The sequence below is a fragment of the Lepisosteus oculatus genome, chromosome 11 (assembly GCF_040954835.1).
Source record: "Lepisosteus oculatus isolate fLepOcu1 chromosome 11, fLepOcu1.hap2, whole genome shotgun sequence".
Classification (NCBI taxonomy): domain Eukaryota; kingdom Metazoa; phylum Chordata; class Actinopteri; order Semionotiformes; family Lepisosteidae; genus Lepisosteus; species Lepisosteus oculatus.
The window spans coordinates 5,969,851-5,987,025 of record NC_090706.1 but is presented as its reverse complement, the minus strand read 5'-3'; the positions used below and the strand labels follow the sequence as shown (position 1 = coordinate 5,987,025).

Below are 17,175 nucleotides of genomic sequence, written 5' to 3'. Positions count from 1 at the left end.
TTGGGGTTAAACTACAAAAGCAATTGATTTTCTTCTAATTTGGCTTTTTCTCAGTTGGTTTCGTGTTTGTATTTCGTGTGTTAGGTCATCAGTTCTGTTTTTAGTTGTTCATTTCTTGTGTTGACTGTTGAAGCTTCGTTGAGAAAGAAAAAAAGCTGATGGCCTTTAATGCAACCATGTTTTTTTTATTTTTAAACTTTATTTGAAGAGGGTAGCCTTCAAGATGATTGAAAAAGAAATTGCAGGTAAAAAAAAGAAAATTGCAGAGAAGCAATAAAGGCTTGAATTTAAGTGTATTTTTGTTCTGATGGCTGGGACCACAGAATGAGAGATTAATAGTATGTTTTCATGTAGGAGGGAGGGTTTGGCTATTATAGCTACAGGTTGTAAAAACAAAAACAGCTAAAGCAGTAAAATAATAGTTCTGTTTAATAGAAAAAAACATTTCAAGGTTCTAGAGAAGGACACAATTTCCCTTTGACAATTCTATATGCAGAATGTGTACTTTTAAACCAAATACTTTGTAATGTTTTGCATTTTGTGGACAGGAGGCAATAACAGATCAACGAAATTTGTGATTGATGACTGCAATTAAAACTAAATTAGAGAGCAGACCAAACATTTGTAAACCTGTTTTGTTCTGAAAACGTAATGATTTAGTTAAAAATCCAAACAGACCAGAAAATCCTAGTGGCAGACTCTGGACCCACTGTAAACGTTTAATGCCTGAGACCTGCATTTACTGTTTCGGAATAGCATGAAAATACGATAATGGGGCTTTAAACGTTCTCAGATTTTATGATAAGTGCTGTGAGTCTAAGTGATGGTTGGCCAGCTTGTAGAAAACCCAGTTCAATCTTGATGGAAGCTCTAGTCAGGCCAAGCCAGCTGGCTGAAAAGGTTTCTCATTAAAAGACTGCAGACAAGAGTCAATTTCAATTTGTCCAGATAATGAAACACTTGGAAAGAGGTTTTGTAGTTGGAGAACAGAGAGGATTGGACCTGTCCCCAGGAGAGCTGGCATAATTCAGGCCCCCCTTTTTTCTCCCCCCTGCTTCAATCAGCTCCACTCAACAGCCAACAATGCAATAATCAATACTCTGACAGGCCGATTATAGGTCTGACAGATGTGCGTCAGTTAATGAAAAGCCATCTCTGCAAGTGGATATCAACGGCAGAAGGGGATACTAGAATATGGCTCCATTTCAACATCTAAAACGGTCTTCTTTAGAGCTTCTTTTAGAAGCCATGTTTTGTACAGAGGTCCTCAGAGAGACACTCCTCAGAGAAGCAAGAAAATGGATTATTGACTCAAGGGACTAGTGATGTAAGATGGGTAATGCAAGGCTTCTCAACCTGACAAAAATATCAGAATACAAATAAAAGCGTTTCAGGCATCCTCAGATCTCACCTATTGCCACATGCATATTCTTCTCCTGTTCTACTTAAAAAGAGTACGCCCCATTCCAGCTGAGAATGCAGACATGGATAATTAGGTTTGTTTTCTCACAGTCCAAAGCCTTTTTAGTTTCTGGTTCCATCTTTGTTATTAAGACTAAGCTTGCAAAACACTATACACACACCTGAGTACAGCGTTTATACAGAATACCAGATTTCCCGGTACAGATTCTGTAATGAGCCTCCTACACTATCAGACTGAGCCTTTTTAGTCCTGAACAGAGAAGACTTGGAGGCCTGATCCAAGCATTCAAAATCCTTAAAAGCACTGACAAAGTCAACCAAGTGGACTTCTACGGATTCCACTGAATTATGAATCGGAGGGGACGAACTGAGACCCTTGGGTCAATCAGCTGTGAACTAACAAATGTGCTGGAGAAATAAAAAAGTTACGAATGAGAGGAGGCCATTTTTATGTTCTTATGGGCCAGGAAAGGCTCTTATCTTTCAGACCAATAACCACAAAAACAAGTATTCACACACTCATACTTAATCAGTGTTATGGATTACTTCAGATATAATCAACAAAGTTTTTTTATAAAGGTTTCTGTTTTTTTATAATTTAGCTATACAATTAAGTTTATGAATGGCTTTTAATCTTATAGCAATGCTACCAGAGGCCCATAAGAGCAGGGAAAGATGGGCAGTACAGCTGCACCTGCCTGGCACTTGCCTTTCTGTAGCTAAACTACAGTTCATCTCCAGCAAGGCATTCACAGACCTGCTGATTTCCATTAGCCCTCTGGCTGGAAAAGAAGCTGAGTTATTGACACAGCCAAAAGCCTGAAAGCAAGATGGAGACATGGACACTAAAGTCACATGTATAAACAGTAGAAAAATCATAAAGATATAACTAACCCTTAATCCTGTCTCCAGCCACTTCAGCATTCCACGTGAGACGTGGAGTGAGACACACGTTTGCTTTAAAGCCTTGACAAAGGAATGGATTGGAAAAGAAGGAGCACAATCTTGCAATTGTGGCTAGTCTTTTCATAGCCCGATAACATCTTTAATATTTGATAAGCGTCTCCCTATCTCCGACACCTACACCAATCACACATGGATCAGCATTGTAGCACAAGACATAGAGTGGAAACTTCAAGCAAAATGTCTGAAGTTCAAGGTGAACTCTGACTTCACTTTCTTTTCCCCTCTGTGATACAATAAGCCGCGGAAAGATGGCAGGCGAGGTTAGTGCTAAAAACAACACAGGAGGCACAGGTATGTGGAACTAACAAAGAACATCCCATTTGCTGTTTCCTCTGTGCATGATGCAGGAGAAACTTTCACATTTGTAGGGGGAAAATTTGATTTACACAAAACATGAGCAAAGAAATTCCACACCAAAGACATTAAATATTAATGCTTAAGAGTAAAAACCTTCAGGGTTAACCAATAAGCTGTGATATGTGTGTGACTGCTAACCCTCCAATTGTTTCAGTTCTCAGAAAATTAAATTACATCCACAAATTCCTATAAGGTAGATATCTAAAACAAACAATATTTTAATATTAATATTCAAACTGTATTTTAAATAATTTCAGTCCAACAAGTTTTCATGGCTTCCACTTATACAGAAGTGCCCAAGAAGTGATTTTAAACTGAAGTTGCTCCTTTATGAGACTTGATAGAAAACAAATAAGCCATGTAAGACATATGCTCAATAATACTTGAATCCAATTGAGCTAAATGAGCCCGCCAGCAGGTAACTGTAATTAAAGAACAATGTTAGTCTCACAAATGATATTATATGAAATAATATATTTTTAATGATTATTGGGAAAATTGCTTATGCATGTATGCATGCTTGTTAATTAAAAAATGCTTGATTTGTGCACTGAAAATGTTAAACAATAAAGTCCTATTGACTTACTTCACTTACTGTATGTCTATATATGTCACTATATGTAGACATTTTCTAACCTACAGAAGTCCTTGTTAATAACTATTATTGGTTATAAGTGAAAAAATAACACTGTAAAGCTACTGTATATGCACATGTAATGTTACAGGTGGAAATATAGGTACATAGGGTACTCTCTATCTGTTACTAGTTTGTTTTCAAATATATTCAGTGTGATAGATATTGTTTGTTAAGTTTTGTATTTACTTAACAGTTTACTGAACAGTTTACAGAACACTAATTCATTCCAGAAAGTGACAGTCACAGTCACAGAGCTTTCTCAAACTGCAAACCTTCCAGTCCTGTGCAATACTTCAGTGCAAAATTAATTGTTAATTAATTGTTAATTGTTAAACTCTTCTTATTATCAATTACTGAGAAAGGCCTGAATTAGCCAATGTCAGGTACGTGGACGCCTACCTTTATTTATACATGTGATTATAGTTATACTTGTGTATTACTAAGAATTATGATGGACAGATAATTTGGAGCCAGGTCAGAGGATGCCCTTTTATTTCAAAGTGAAAATCAGGCAGGCGAAGATCTCAGTTTCTCTTTGGCATTTGGCCACTTTCTCTCCCATATCACTTCCAAAACCACAAGCTGTCAGAGCGTCTGGATCTGCAAGTTTGCAGCAACATAAAATATATTTAAAAACACACGAAGTGTTGTCAATTCTCTTTGTTTGTAAGAGCCTGCAGTGAATGCTGTGAGAACCATATGGATATGAATTGTGTAAAGCGAAAACATGATTGCAAATTTCAGTTTTTCCTGCCAGCATAATGCTATTTATTATGTTTTGTGACATTACTGGGTAGCTGTTTAGATATAGCTGCCAAAAAGGTCCTGTTTATCTGTTGTGTGTGTCTGGGCTGCTTCCAAATTCTTTTTGATGGTTTTCACTATAGTTGTAGCTGCAGCACATTATGAGGCAGAACAGCCTATCATTCACTATTGATTTCTGCTGAAAGAGTGAATCTGGGATTTGCAGGATAAACCACCTTAGGAAAGTGGGTTTCCGTCATTTTCTGGGTCCACATTGTGGAATACATTAGCCAGGAATACATCAGCCAAGAATGGAGCAGCCCTGAAATAAGGAATCCGGGAATCATACTAGAATTGGTCTAGAGGCCTCGGAAAGCATCAGCTTCTTGAGAAGAATAAAAATAGCATAAAAAGCTTAGATGTGCAAAAAATTATTTTCCATTATTTTCCAGAACTTCATTTTATTACATTTTATTAGATTATTTCCAAAAGATTCACAAGAACAGGAACCTAAAACTGGACAGTAAAGCATTGCTATTTCGAAGAGGGAGTAGTAAAAAAAATGTAAATCCATTCGTTCTGAGAAATACCCTTCTCGCCACTGAAAATCTCAACAGAAGACCTCCCATAATGATAGAACAGAAACTCAGAATGGCCCAGACTAATATGGCTGTCAATATAATATAAAACACTATTTTGTACACGTAAATATAGTTTGATAGTGATTTGAATGTCTGTACACTGCAGTGTCAGAATCAAGGCCCTCACATGTACAGTACAGTAGAAATACAGAACACTGAGACTTCCTACCTCTCTACCTCTAGTCGAGCATTTCCACACTTGCATCTCCCATTGCTCTTTTCTGGACCTTGTTGTTTATAGATTGTTTCTGCTACACTGCAATGATACTATGAAACTGACACAGTAGCACTTTTAACGTCATTGTAAAATCATTAAACTAAATCACTTTAATTGTTTGTCCTAACTCTGAAAGAAAGGCAGTGATGGCGTTGTGCTTATCGGGGGGAGTCAACACGCAGAACGATTGCATTGATCGAGGCAGTGTCTAATCTCATTACCTGGTTTCTGATTTATTGAAATGGGCCCTGTGTGGAATAAGGTTATGAAAGCCAACCTCAAGAGCACTTTGCACGAGTCAGCCGAAATTGAGGTCAATTGAACGCATGCCAGCTTCTCTTAGTTACAGATATTTATTCTTCATTAATGTTTCAGAAAGCAAACACGGTCTGAGGTGTGAAAATGAATTCATGCAATGTGAAATACTATTAGAAGGAAAGGAAGTTATACTTAATTGATTTGCAAGTTCATACTCCAGATACATTTAATAGTAACGACTACTGTGTGTGGTGCTCATTTTGATATGGTAACCCAGAACTATCTCAGGAATAAGTTTATTTTGTAAAAAAGGATGCAATGTAAATATAAAGCTAAACAAATGTATAACTAAAAGGAAGTAATCCTTAAAAACAACATTAAAACCATCTATTAACAGTCATCCTCCATCTAATTATATTTCTTGTTTTGTATCTTTTCTAAGGGAAAAGCTAAAGTTGTAGCTCATGGAGACTTCATTAAGACTCCAGAGACACATTTCCCTGTTCCACAGACACTAAACAATCTGGTGTATCTACCTGCTGGCAGTGGTACTGATCTAGAGGTTAGGAAAAGGTGTGAAACTGTCACTCAGACTACCTCTGATCTGTCACCTTTGACCCCAAAGCATCAGCATCTTCTCATTTGGACTGGTTTGACTTTGATTAGAGAGCATTGAGGTGCTTCTGTCTACTTCCCCCACTTGTAGGCTGCAACACAGAAAAAACACTAGCACTGGCAAAAAAAGGCAGAGACAACCCTAGCTGTGCTGTGTCACATATGTATGGTTGTGTGCATTTAAATCAAGTGTCAGTACAACAGGGAAACAAAAATGCTGAAAAAGAATATCATGTGCTCATTTTCCATTTACATAAAGCTGTATGTTTACACGCATAGGTATTTTATTACAGCTTGGAAGTAATTAAGTATGCGAATTAAAAGCACTGTAGATACTTGCTACTCATTTCAATAGCTTTTAATTGGCAGTAGTGAGAATAGGAAATTGAGTTGGATGACTCCTCTGACACACAACCAAACGTATGATGGAACAGAACCTGAGGCCCAGACAGAAAAAGCAACAGGCATCCTCGATCAATAACCTCAGCCCAGCTCTTTCAATAATGAAATGAACTATGATGGAGACATTGCAAAGCAAAATGCTGTCAAGCTGTGAAGAATGGAAAATCTATATGGATGGATATTGTTGGGAGAAATATGAACTCTGTCCTCACAAGTCCAACCCCTTCAGCACTGACCTAGCCCACATTGTACGGGAATCAATTGTAATTAAACGAAGCACAGGGCATAATTAACGACCAGGTCACCCTGCAGTGGCCTGCAAGTGTCACTGGTTTGCAGAACAAATTCCTGTATTTGAAAAAAGCTATGGTGAGCCAGGAGGGTCTCCTATAACTACACCTCAATGCAGAATGCAGCAGAAGGTACAGAATGTTTCAATAAACATTTTAAGCATAAACTTTTCAAAGCGCCAAGCACACTGCCTGTTGTCAACACTAATTGCCAATAGCCCTACACTCTGACACAAAGCAACCGAAAACACTGCAGCCCTGCACTCTAGCAGTAAGACAAAGAAACCCACCGAAGTTCTGACAATGAAGCTTCTGTACCTGAAATCAAGCTACTGCCATACTGTACTCCAACACTCTAATAACGAGCTGATTAGCAGCCTAGCACTCTAACCCGGAGCTACTGGAACACACTAACAAGACAGAAGCTACTGTAAGACTGGAAGTCCTTACACTTGCAGATGATTCTTTCAAGTCAGAGGTCTCCAAGACTGTCAGCTGTATCGTTTCAGAAGCGCACTGTGACTGATAGTAGTAATGACTGGTCCTGCTTTCCGAATGAACAGTAAAGGGTGTCTTACCTGGTACTCATTGGGCCAGAAGGTGCTCACTGCCAGCTCCACCTGGTGCCACTGCCTCCCATGGGATCCCGACACGTTCCAAACGGGGCTGCCCAGAGGCCCAGCATTGACCCGCACATATGCCTTCAGGTCCCCTGGACTGTGCCCATCCCTGCTGTAAAGGAAGTAGCTGAACTGGACACAGTGCGTGTCATTCTCACTCAGGGTCTGCAGCAGGAGGTGGGCACGCTGCCCCTCAGCATGCTCGGAAGAGTTCACCATCATATAAGACCCTGCAAACAGAAACCAAAACAGAAGGGTCACATAAAAGCCGAAGCCAGTCAAATATCTATTGAGGCCAGTGTGGTGTAGAAACAGACAAGGACCATAAATTTAGACAATAGAAGTTATAATACAGCCAAGACAAGACATAGTGCAGTACCTTATAGTGCAGGTGCTCATTTGAGCTGTTTAAGATGCGGACTGCTTGGGGGAAGAAACTGTTTTTGAATCTGTTTGTCGGTGTTCTGATACTGCGATACCTCCTACCAGAACCCAGGGGTGAAAACAGATTGTGACCAGGGTGAATTGGGTCCCGAAGTATAGCTTCAAGAATGGCTTAATCAGTACTAGCAAAACAAACAGGCGCCTATCCAAGAAGTCTTCAAAGGAAGCAGTGTTTTCTTGAGGGTTCAGAGGGTGTGTATAATGAGCAGTCAATACTCCTAAAACCTTCCTTGTCAAAACACACAATAGGCAAATGGTTCACTGAGATTGAGAATCGTCATGTACATTGAAGGAAAAACAGCTCATTTCTGTATGTTTGATTGTGTCACTTTTTTTTTGTCTGGGTGTTGGTCTTTGTGGAGTCAAATGTGAAAGGTCTTTGTCTGCGGTCTAAATATCTGAAGACTTTCCCAGTTAGCATATTTCAGCCCTGGCTTAAGAAAACATCTTTAGCAGACTTAGTAAGAGTACCATGTGGTTTAGATGTTCATTTTCAAAGCTTAGATGCAGAATTGGGGGAACATTAATGTAGAGAAGTTCAAAAGAGAAGTAGCACGTTCTGCATTCCAAATTTATCGGGATAGCTTAACTAAGCAAATCAGGCCAAAGGATCCACCCAGCTGAAAACTAGGAAAAATATTAAAGCAAACTTTCATCTTAACAGGCTCAAAAGAAAGTACAAATATTTTTTCTAACTCTGGATGTTAATAACAACAACAATCAAATAAAAATAACAATAATAATAATAATAACAATTATTATTATTATTATTATTATTATTATTATTATTATTATTATTATTATTGTTATTATTATATCACAATTGTGTCTTTTTGTAGTATAATTAATAATTACACAGTACATTAAATGCCAAAAATCTGCTTCATGCAATTTGTAACTCAGGGTGTCAGGTAATCCAGAGTCCAGTGTTAACAGCTGGTAGGTGCAAATCACAGGGATGAATTGGAGGTCTTACAATGGCTGTCTGAAGTGATGATTTCTGATCAAACACTGTAAGGGGCCTTAGTGCGGTCCTAATGTTGAGTTTTTACAAAAGGTATATACTGCACGTAAGTCAGAAATGTTGGACTTGAAACATGTGTATGTTCCTCTTTTCTAATTTATTCTGTCTGATAATCTAAAATGAATCACAACTTTGGAAAGGACTGTTGGAAACGAGATGCTGTCATTGCTGATGGTGACAGAGAGGTCTTTTTATTGTTGGATACATTTAATTGTGAAGGCTCAAAAATCTTCCTTTTTTTCCTTTCTTAAGATGACCAAGGGCATTCCGAGATCCACGCTCTCCACACACCAAAGGAAGTATATCGAAATCTAGAATCTGTGCAGCTGGGATGACCTGCCCCCGTGGGTCCCCCTGCATTAATCATTGAGACAATAACAGTAGCAGAGAGGGTGGTTAAACCGGAGAGGAGAGGCAGAGGTGGGAATTAATTACAGCACTGAAACGCGAGCTCAGCCCAAAATCTAAACAACCTCCATAGGACAGCGTGCCCTCATCTCCATATGGAGCTCACTTGTACCCACGCCTCCCGTTACAGAAGAGTGGAGCACGAGGAGGTTAAGTATCTGTACACACAATGAGTAAGTGGCAGAGTCCAGAGTTTGAACTTTCAAATAGCAAGGTCTTTTCCACTAGGATTATAAAATGCATATTAAAAAGGGCATTCAGTACATTTCCGTGTGTTAATTCCTGGTTTGGATCCCTACTTTAACACTGCTTTGGCGACAATGTTTTTAATGTGACTTATGAAAGCATTGCAAGCTACTGTGGAGCAGAGTTCCCTTGCTGTAGCAGATAGCTTTGAGCGTGAACACTAACCTTACAGTGGTCAGACAACACTGCGGCGGAGCACTGAGCCAGATGAAAGCAGAAATGTATTTCTTGCTGCGTCCAGCGCACCTCAGGGATGAGTGCTGTACCAGCTGAACCTTTGCTCTCCAGCACTTTGAGATCACTGGCTGGGATGAATCCAGCTGCATAAGCACAGATTGCTGCTGCAGCTGTTGCTATGCATCATTTGATCTCCAGCGATGTTTCAATGTAAAACGTGGATCATGCATTTTAGTTTTAGTTGTTGACGCCTTTGTTTTGCTGAACAAAGTCAGCCTGTGATGGGAATATGATATACTGTATAGCTGTCTATAGAGGAAGTAATGAGATTGCACCAAAAGCAACATGAAAAAAACTGTACTAATCCATGTTTTTTTTTTCTAAATTTTCTAAAATTTGGATAATTGGTCTTTGCTTTTCCAGTTCCTTCCACTAACTGTCTTAACACTAGTTTTAATTAATTACCTGTGCTGCAGAGATGATATCACACAACTGTAACAATCTCAAAATGCATGGGGCAGATGTTTAAGGTGAAAAGAAAAAAAAGAAGTAGCCAACTTTACACTCATTAGATGTTTCTTATTGATGTGAAATACCTGCCAGGCGGTATCTCTGACTGTACCCTTTATTTATAGCTCCAGGTGAAGCATTCAGAAACACTGTGATTTTAATCATATCTTCGATGTTGTGAAGCATCAGATTGTGGAAAGGCAGGGAGAAGAGGGAAGTTGATAGCCAGAGCAGTGTACTCATTTGACTTTGTACAGGGATCAGTGCAAAGAGATCAGAGCTGGCAGAACAGGTGCTGCCAAGAACTTTAAGGGCATTTTGTCTGAACATGAAACGAGACCCTGCTGGAAAATGAGAAGGATGCTACCTCTTTGATATTTGCAGTTTTTCTATTAAAAAAGCAGAACAACAAAGAAAAAGGTAATCTGCTAAGCTTCACTGCTGCAGATGTCAGTGGCTTTGATGAAATAAATAACAAGTCAGGTCACCAAATCCCTCCAGTCCCAAATGTGAAAATACACAGAACTTTCACTGAAAACATTTACACTGGATTTTTAATTTAGCAAACATATAAATCTTCTGTATGTATGATCCAAACTTTCTACTGGGGAGAGAGGCAGCAATAAATGCTCAACTAGTACATTGTTTCTTTTTCTGTCTTTTATTAATTTATTTTGCATTTAATAAATTCTTACTGCTTTCTAATGGGACTCTGAGCTGTAATCACAAGCCCTCTGAAGTTAACAACAATAACAAATATTAACATTAAACTGCTTGCCGTATACAAGATATAATATAAGTAATGCTGACCTTCTGATTGTTTGAGGCTAGAGACACAGGTGTTTTATTGAAACTCAAAGCCACAAAGTTCCTTATTGATCCCAATGTTCCTAAGACAATGATAATTTGTACAATTTCTTTCTAAAATCACTCAGGAGATATGTACCTGATCCTCAGCAAAGAATAGTTCTGGATGCTTCGTGAAAAACGTTCCTAATTAGCATGTCTGATTGCGTCCCTAAACCTCACTGTTGTGAGTCAGTCAATTTGCATGACTCTGAATTTCAAGGGTCATGACAACTGGGGACACACACAGCAGACAGCATTAATACAAGATGATCCCAGAGACCCCTGGTTCAAATCACTGGTGTGTCCCCTGCCACCCATAGCTCCGATTGTCTGGTAGACATGTCAGACTGTTCTAGCATTGCTAGGGGGTCCTCAATTCATCACACAACAACAGCTCCTGCACCACACCTGGTATTATCAGTGAGGCCGTGTCTTATCCACCGTCTCTCATTGAAGCCCTGTTCTTTCTGATCCTCCTGCTCACTTAAGTGAAAGGAGCACGTGTATTGGGTACAACAGGAGGCACACAGTCAGTAATTTTAAATTCCATTTAAAACAAAACAGGTAGGTCTAGGTAGTTTGTCTTTTAACACCTACTTCTGACTACAGTTATTGCACAGAAGAGAACACTAGAAACTGAGCTCTCCATACCCACCAGCAATATTTCAACTTCTATCAATCAGCCCCCGAATGAACACCAATATATGATGCTACTTTTATGCGGGCTAAATCAAAGCACTTCAGCGGAGTATCAACCACTCGGTCAGTGGCATTGATTGACAGAAAGAAGAAAGAAAAAGAATTACTGTTACTAACCAACATTTCTTTATTTTCCTTCTGGATAAGGTGATTATTTCAGATAAATATCTCCATCCCACTAGAAGCATCACCCTAATTCCAGACTGTCTTTGAGCATAGTGGCTACACACTGGCTGTCAGTCTTCCTCTCTTTGACAAGAACAGAACAACTCCACAGACATGAGGGGAATAGCTGAGCTCCTTACAGGACTTGGAGAGTTCTAATTGCTCCAATTTGACAGTATTTTGCAAGCCTGGAGGGACTACAACCTTGAAGCCAATCACTCATTACATTGAGGGAGCGGAGCTTTGCCAAAGGTTCTTTACAAAAGCCTCCCGCGTCTTTCTCCTGAAGAGACAGTTATGCATAAAAACAAAACGATACAGTACTAAACAGAAAAACCTGATTTTATAATAAGAAATATGTCAGAAAACATAAAATTTACATCTCTCCAACACATTGCTGAATTATTTCAGTTCCCATTTTGCATTTTTCTTTCTTTTGAAGAATTAAGGAAAAGATCAGCTGCCTTCCACAATGAAAAAGAAAAGGCCATTGTTACATAATTATTCTCTCTTGCTTCAGAACCTGACAGAAATGTTACTTTTCCCCCTGTTCCCATTGTATTTTCTCACAAAAGAAAAAAAGATATTCATCTCTGTTTTGACTAATTTAGCTCAAAGGGGAAAGATCTTACATTCCGGAGTTTCTAAAAATAGCAAAATACGATTATCTGATTAACTGAACACAGCTGTCCTCCCACCGACACAGTCGGCAAGATAAGATTTTAAGGTTTTATAGTAGAGAAATAACATGTAAAAGTGTTTTTTGGTGTTCTTTCAGAGGACAATGGCACCATGACAATAGCAGTGATAAGTAAACTGAGAAAAGAAAGACAATAATCAAATACCTTATCATGCAAACCTTAGCTATAACACATTTCTCAACGCTTTGGACAGTGTTTGGCATTGCAAGGGAACTCCAAAGTATGAGTACATGTTTGTCTTGCTTAAGTCTTCATCCAGAAAGTAGAAAGCCCCTACATTTTTCCCCTGCAATTCAAATTTTCTATATATGTTTTGACTGCTATGTTCAAACACAGGTGACACAGAGAAGCCTAAGGTCAATTCAGCTACCTTAAATATTTATTGCTGGGAGTATTTGTCAAGGAAATATGCCACAGAATTCACACAATTACAGAGATACTTTTTTTCTTTGTTCAGCCAAGCTTGAAACACAGCAGACAAATCCCCTACAGACACATATTTTCAGAAAGAGGCGGTGACTTTATTCAAGAGCAGAGTAACCAAAAAAGACAGTACTGATAGCAAACTGCCCACAACTCCCCATTGAACAGTCTTTTCATCACAACACGTGGGGCACAATTTGTAAACTAGTCATATGGAAAAAATCTATACTTTCTGTTTAGACAGATATTCTACAGGGCTTTAGCTTTAATAAATTAACAAAAATGGAAACAAAGGCCAAAAGGCAAATACAACCTGAGAATTAAATACTATACATGTAGATTTGGTCAGAAATATTGGAGGAACAAACAGCATATTCAATTCAATTCAATTCAACTTTATTGTCATTAAACTTACACAGGTGCATAGTATAATGAAAAGTGTTTCTCATTAGTCACTCAGGTGCAGTATATAAAAAGGACAGAAGATAAGACAATAGACAGTTACACAATAAGAATAACAGTAACGTGTAATAACATAACATAAATAATATGTCATCAAGTATGTAATATAAACCAAGTAAATAATCTGCAGAAAACCATCAAGACATGCACATATTTAAACGTTAAGGTACTCAAAAAGGTACTGAAGGTTATAAATTGCCTTAATTGACCACATTAGACGGAGTACTTCAAAATGGCTCCCCTCACAAAATATTGCTTTGGAAAAGCGTATTGGACGCTGTTTACATTGGTTAGTATTTCAAAAACTGTTTGAGATTCTGTGATCTAAAAATCTTTGTTTTCTCATGCTGAGCCCCAATCCAGCAATGTACTGTACACGAGTATTGTCTCAAGCGGTACGTCTTTGTTACCGTCTGTCCCACTGAGCAAAGAAAGAGTTTCCAGTGCTGTTCAGTTTTGTGGAACAGTACACACGCATGATCCTACTGTGAAGACTGCAATATAATTCTATATAAATAACTAAAAATGCAATGATATAGTCCAGGTGATACATACTTTAAACCACTTCAAACTATTGTGGTTAGATAAAACCACTTACTGTAGTTCTCACATAATAACATTACTTTTATTTACTACAAATTTACTTTTTTTACTATTACATTATTTACAACAAAACAGGCAGAAGTCAAATTCAAGACAAGGGTTGCTGTTAGAATGAAATACCGCACTGTATTACTGTACAGCAATGCAGCAAAAGGACAGCAGTGAGTTTATCCTCCCACTTGTGAGTTAGGTTTAAGACTGAATCCAGTGTTTATAGAGGGTACTGAGGTTTGTGCCACATGTTTATAACTGGAAAGACTTTCTCACTGGAATATCTTAACAGCTCTAATTATTTCAAATGGCCATTTCTTTGTCACATGACTTGCATTAGCATAAACTGTGCCATTCTAGTGTGGGCCATTAACATATTACAGTCAATGAGGGGTGAAAATAATTTTAGTCCTTTTGTATGCACTGGTGATGATCCCTGGTATTTCCAATCTTCCAAGCAAGTCATTCAATTCTAAAACTAATACACTACCGAGCAGCAACCCATGAACTAGCATCCCTGAATTCTGTGAGAGGGTGAATAATGCGTGCAGTATAACCTTCTCATTTTTTATTTAAACCCATTATTATTTTCAACAGGAACTGAACATACAGTACATACATGTTAAGATATATTAAAATTCTAATATTGTAATCATAATTACACTGCACAAAGCAAAGCCTTATTTGTCATAAATAACTAGATTCCAGAAAACAAGAGGATCAAATCTGATTCATAACTGAAACAATGTCAGACACTGTCAACAATGGTCAAATGAAATTGAAAACATGGCTTTTCAGTCATGTTTGTCAGCATTATGTTTGGCTTAAAGAAGATAAAGCTCATGCTGAGAAAATACTCATGCACACTATGAAATAGTGTGGGGGAGTCTAGAATAATAACTTTTGACACTTTATAGTGCTTTTCTGGACACTCCACTCAAAGCGCTTTACAGTAATGGGGACTCCCCTCCACCACCACCAATGTGCAGCCCCACCTGGATGATGCGACGGCAGCCATAGTGCGCCAGAACACTCACCACACACCAGCTCTCAGTTGGGAGGAGAACAGAGTGATGAAGATAATTTATAGATATGTAGATTCAGATTATTAGGAGGTCCTGACTGAAAAGGTCCAATGAAAAATTTGGCCAGTGTAACACCCCTACTCTTTTCAAGAAACATCCTGGAATTTTGTATGACCACAGAGAGTCAGAACCTCCGTTTAACATCTCATCCAAGGACGGCACCTTTAAACAGTATAGTGTCCCCTTCACTATACTGGGGCATTAGGACCCACACAGACACTGCTGGCTCCATTAACACCTCTTCCAGCAGCAACCTTAGTTTTTCCCAGAAGGTCTCCCATCCAGGTACTGACCAGGCTCACACCTGCTGAGTTTCACTGGGCTGTCAGCAGTGAGTTGCAGGATGATATTGCTGTGTTTCTATGTTTCAGGCTTCAGAGGAACTCATGAACTCAAACAAGTACTGTACCAGTACATTTTGGCCACATACCTGTTTTTTTCTGGCAAGAAGCTCAAGTTGGACATTTTCAGTATAACAATGATTAAAAGCATACATCTGAATGACTAAGGTCAACAGGACATAAAATACATCTTCTTGACTGGCCATCACAATTTTTGTTCTAAGTCCAATTGAACACATTGGATTCTGATTCAAAATGGCAATTCAATAGGAACTAGAGCTAATTCTACATGACGGATGATAATAAATTTCCAGTGCCTGAACCTCATAGCACACTACAGGAGACATTTAGTCATACTAACTAAAGAGTTGTCAATAAATGTGACCCTTGTGTTTTCTGAACTTCATTTATAATAAGACTTTTCTCTGTGCAATCCTGTTAAGATGGCTATATAACATTTTTATTTGTTTTAAGCAAGAAGCTTATATTATCCTATCTGGCTTTCTGTTTTTAGACATTAGTTGCCCTATCTCATCAATATAAATATCACATTTATTAGTATGAATAAATGTCGATTTTACTGAATATATATATATCTAAAGTGATGTCCCTCGAAATATCAATAATTGTATAATTCAAGAATTTCTTATTCTTCTTCCATCAGTGGAAAACCTGTGTGCACAACAACATGGCCGTTGTGCACACAGGGCCAAGACCTGACCTGTTCTAAAGGTTAGCCAGTCATATACCTGCAATGTGATAAGTATGCACATTTGTAGTCAATGACTATACTGATCATGCATAGTGCATGCATCACACACTGTGCACACGTTGTGCTTTAACATTGAGTTAGTAGCAGGCATCCAGCAGTAGCTCCAACGCACAGTACAACCTATGTATGCAAATTTTAGCCCAGCTGGGCTAAAACCAGTCTGCTGATGTATTTATTTATTTCAGATGCCTTCTCTTTTCACTTCTACATGCCAATTAATAATGGCTTGACAAAAGAAATATTCAATTAATGTTGATAATGTTTGTAAGAAAACAAGTAAAGGTTTATTCCAAGTTGAAAAGAGAAGAAAAACAACATTTCAGCTGTGAGCCTTCTTCTTCACACCCGAAGAAGGCTTCGCAGCTGAAATGTTGCATTTCCTTTCTTCTCTTTTCAGCATAGAATATAGAATAAACCTTTACTTGTTCCTTTGCAGCCTACACATGCTGACATGGCTCCTTTCTTGAGCATGTTCGTAAGAGGCTGCAGCCACAATGTTCATTGTGCGAATGTTTATTCGGTGAAGAGAAAAAGGTCCTCCCTCCAGCCTTAAGGCTTATAAGACCATAGCTTATTTCAGTTTCTGTAGCATTCAGCAAACAAAGAGTATGTACTAAATGCAATGGATTAACTCCAGCAATGCCGGAAGCCACTTTGTACAGCTGGGCAGACTGGAGTAATTATACCTGTTATACCTTGCTCAAAGGTATAACAGAACTGTGTCAGTTATGAATTCAAAGAACTCACTTAAGAGTTCAAAGGTCTAAGCACTATTCTATACGTCTTCCCCATACGGTATATTTACACACAGGGTATGATATTTGTATTTACAAATGATAATCTGATACACAAAAGCTAATGCAATATGTTTATGTGAATTTGGACCAGAAATAAAAGCGAAACACTCATACTCAAGAGCACACCATCTCTTATTTTCTCCTGTGGACTGTAATGATTTTTGCTCTGGTTTTCTTCCTGGCTCTCCATCTCAGGTGACCTCACATAAAGCCATCTAGTGGCTAAAAATGAAAGTACATCTTCAACATACATTAGAACAAAATACAGGCTGTGAAAATGTTAATAGTGGTTTTACCAGGTTTAATCTA

At 38.4% G+C, this 17,175-nt stretch overlaps 1 protein-coding gene across 4 annotated transcripts in view; it reads right to left on the bottom strand.

Moving 5' to 3' along the window:
- ptprub (protein tyrosine phosphatase receptor type Ub) overlaps positions 1-17,175 on the bottom strand; it is a 216,417-nt gene that overhangs the window by 93,023 nt on the left and 106,219 nt on the right. For all 4 annotated transcript variants that reach the window (XM_015348716.2, XM_006631389.3, XM_015348717.2 and 1 more), the window contains exon 3: positions 7,128-7,399. In XM_015348716.2, the coding sequence (XP_015204202.1) occupies positions 7,128-7,399 (272 nt within the window). The remainder of the gene's footprint in view (positions 1-7,127; positions 7,400-17,175) is intronic.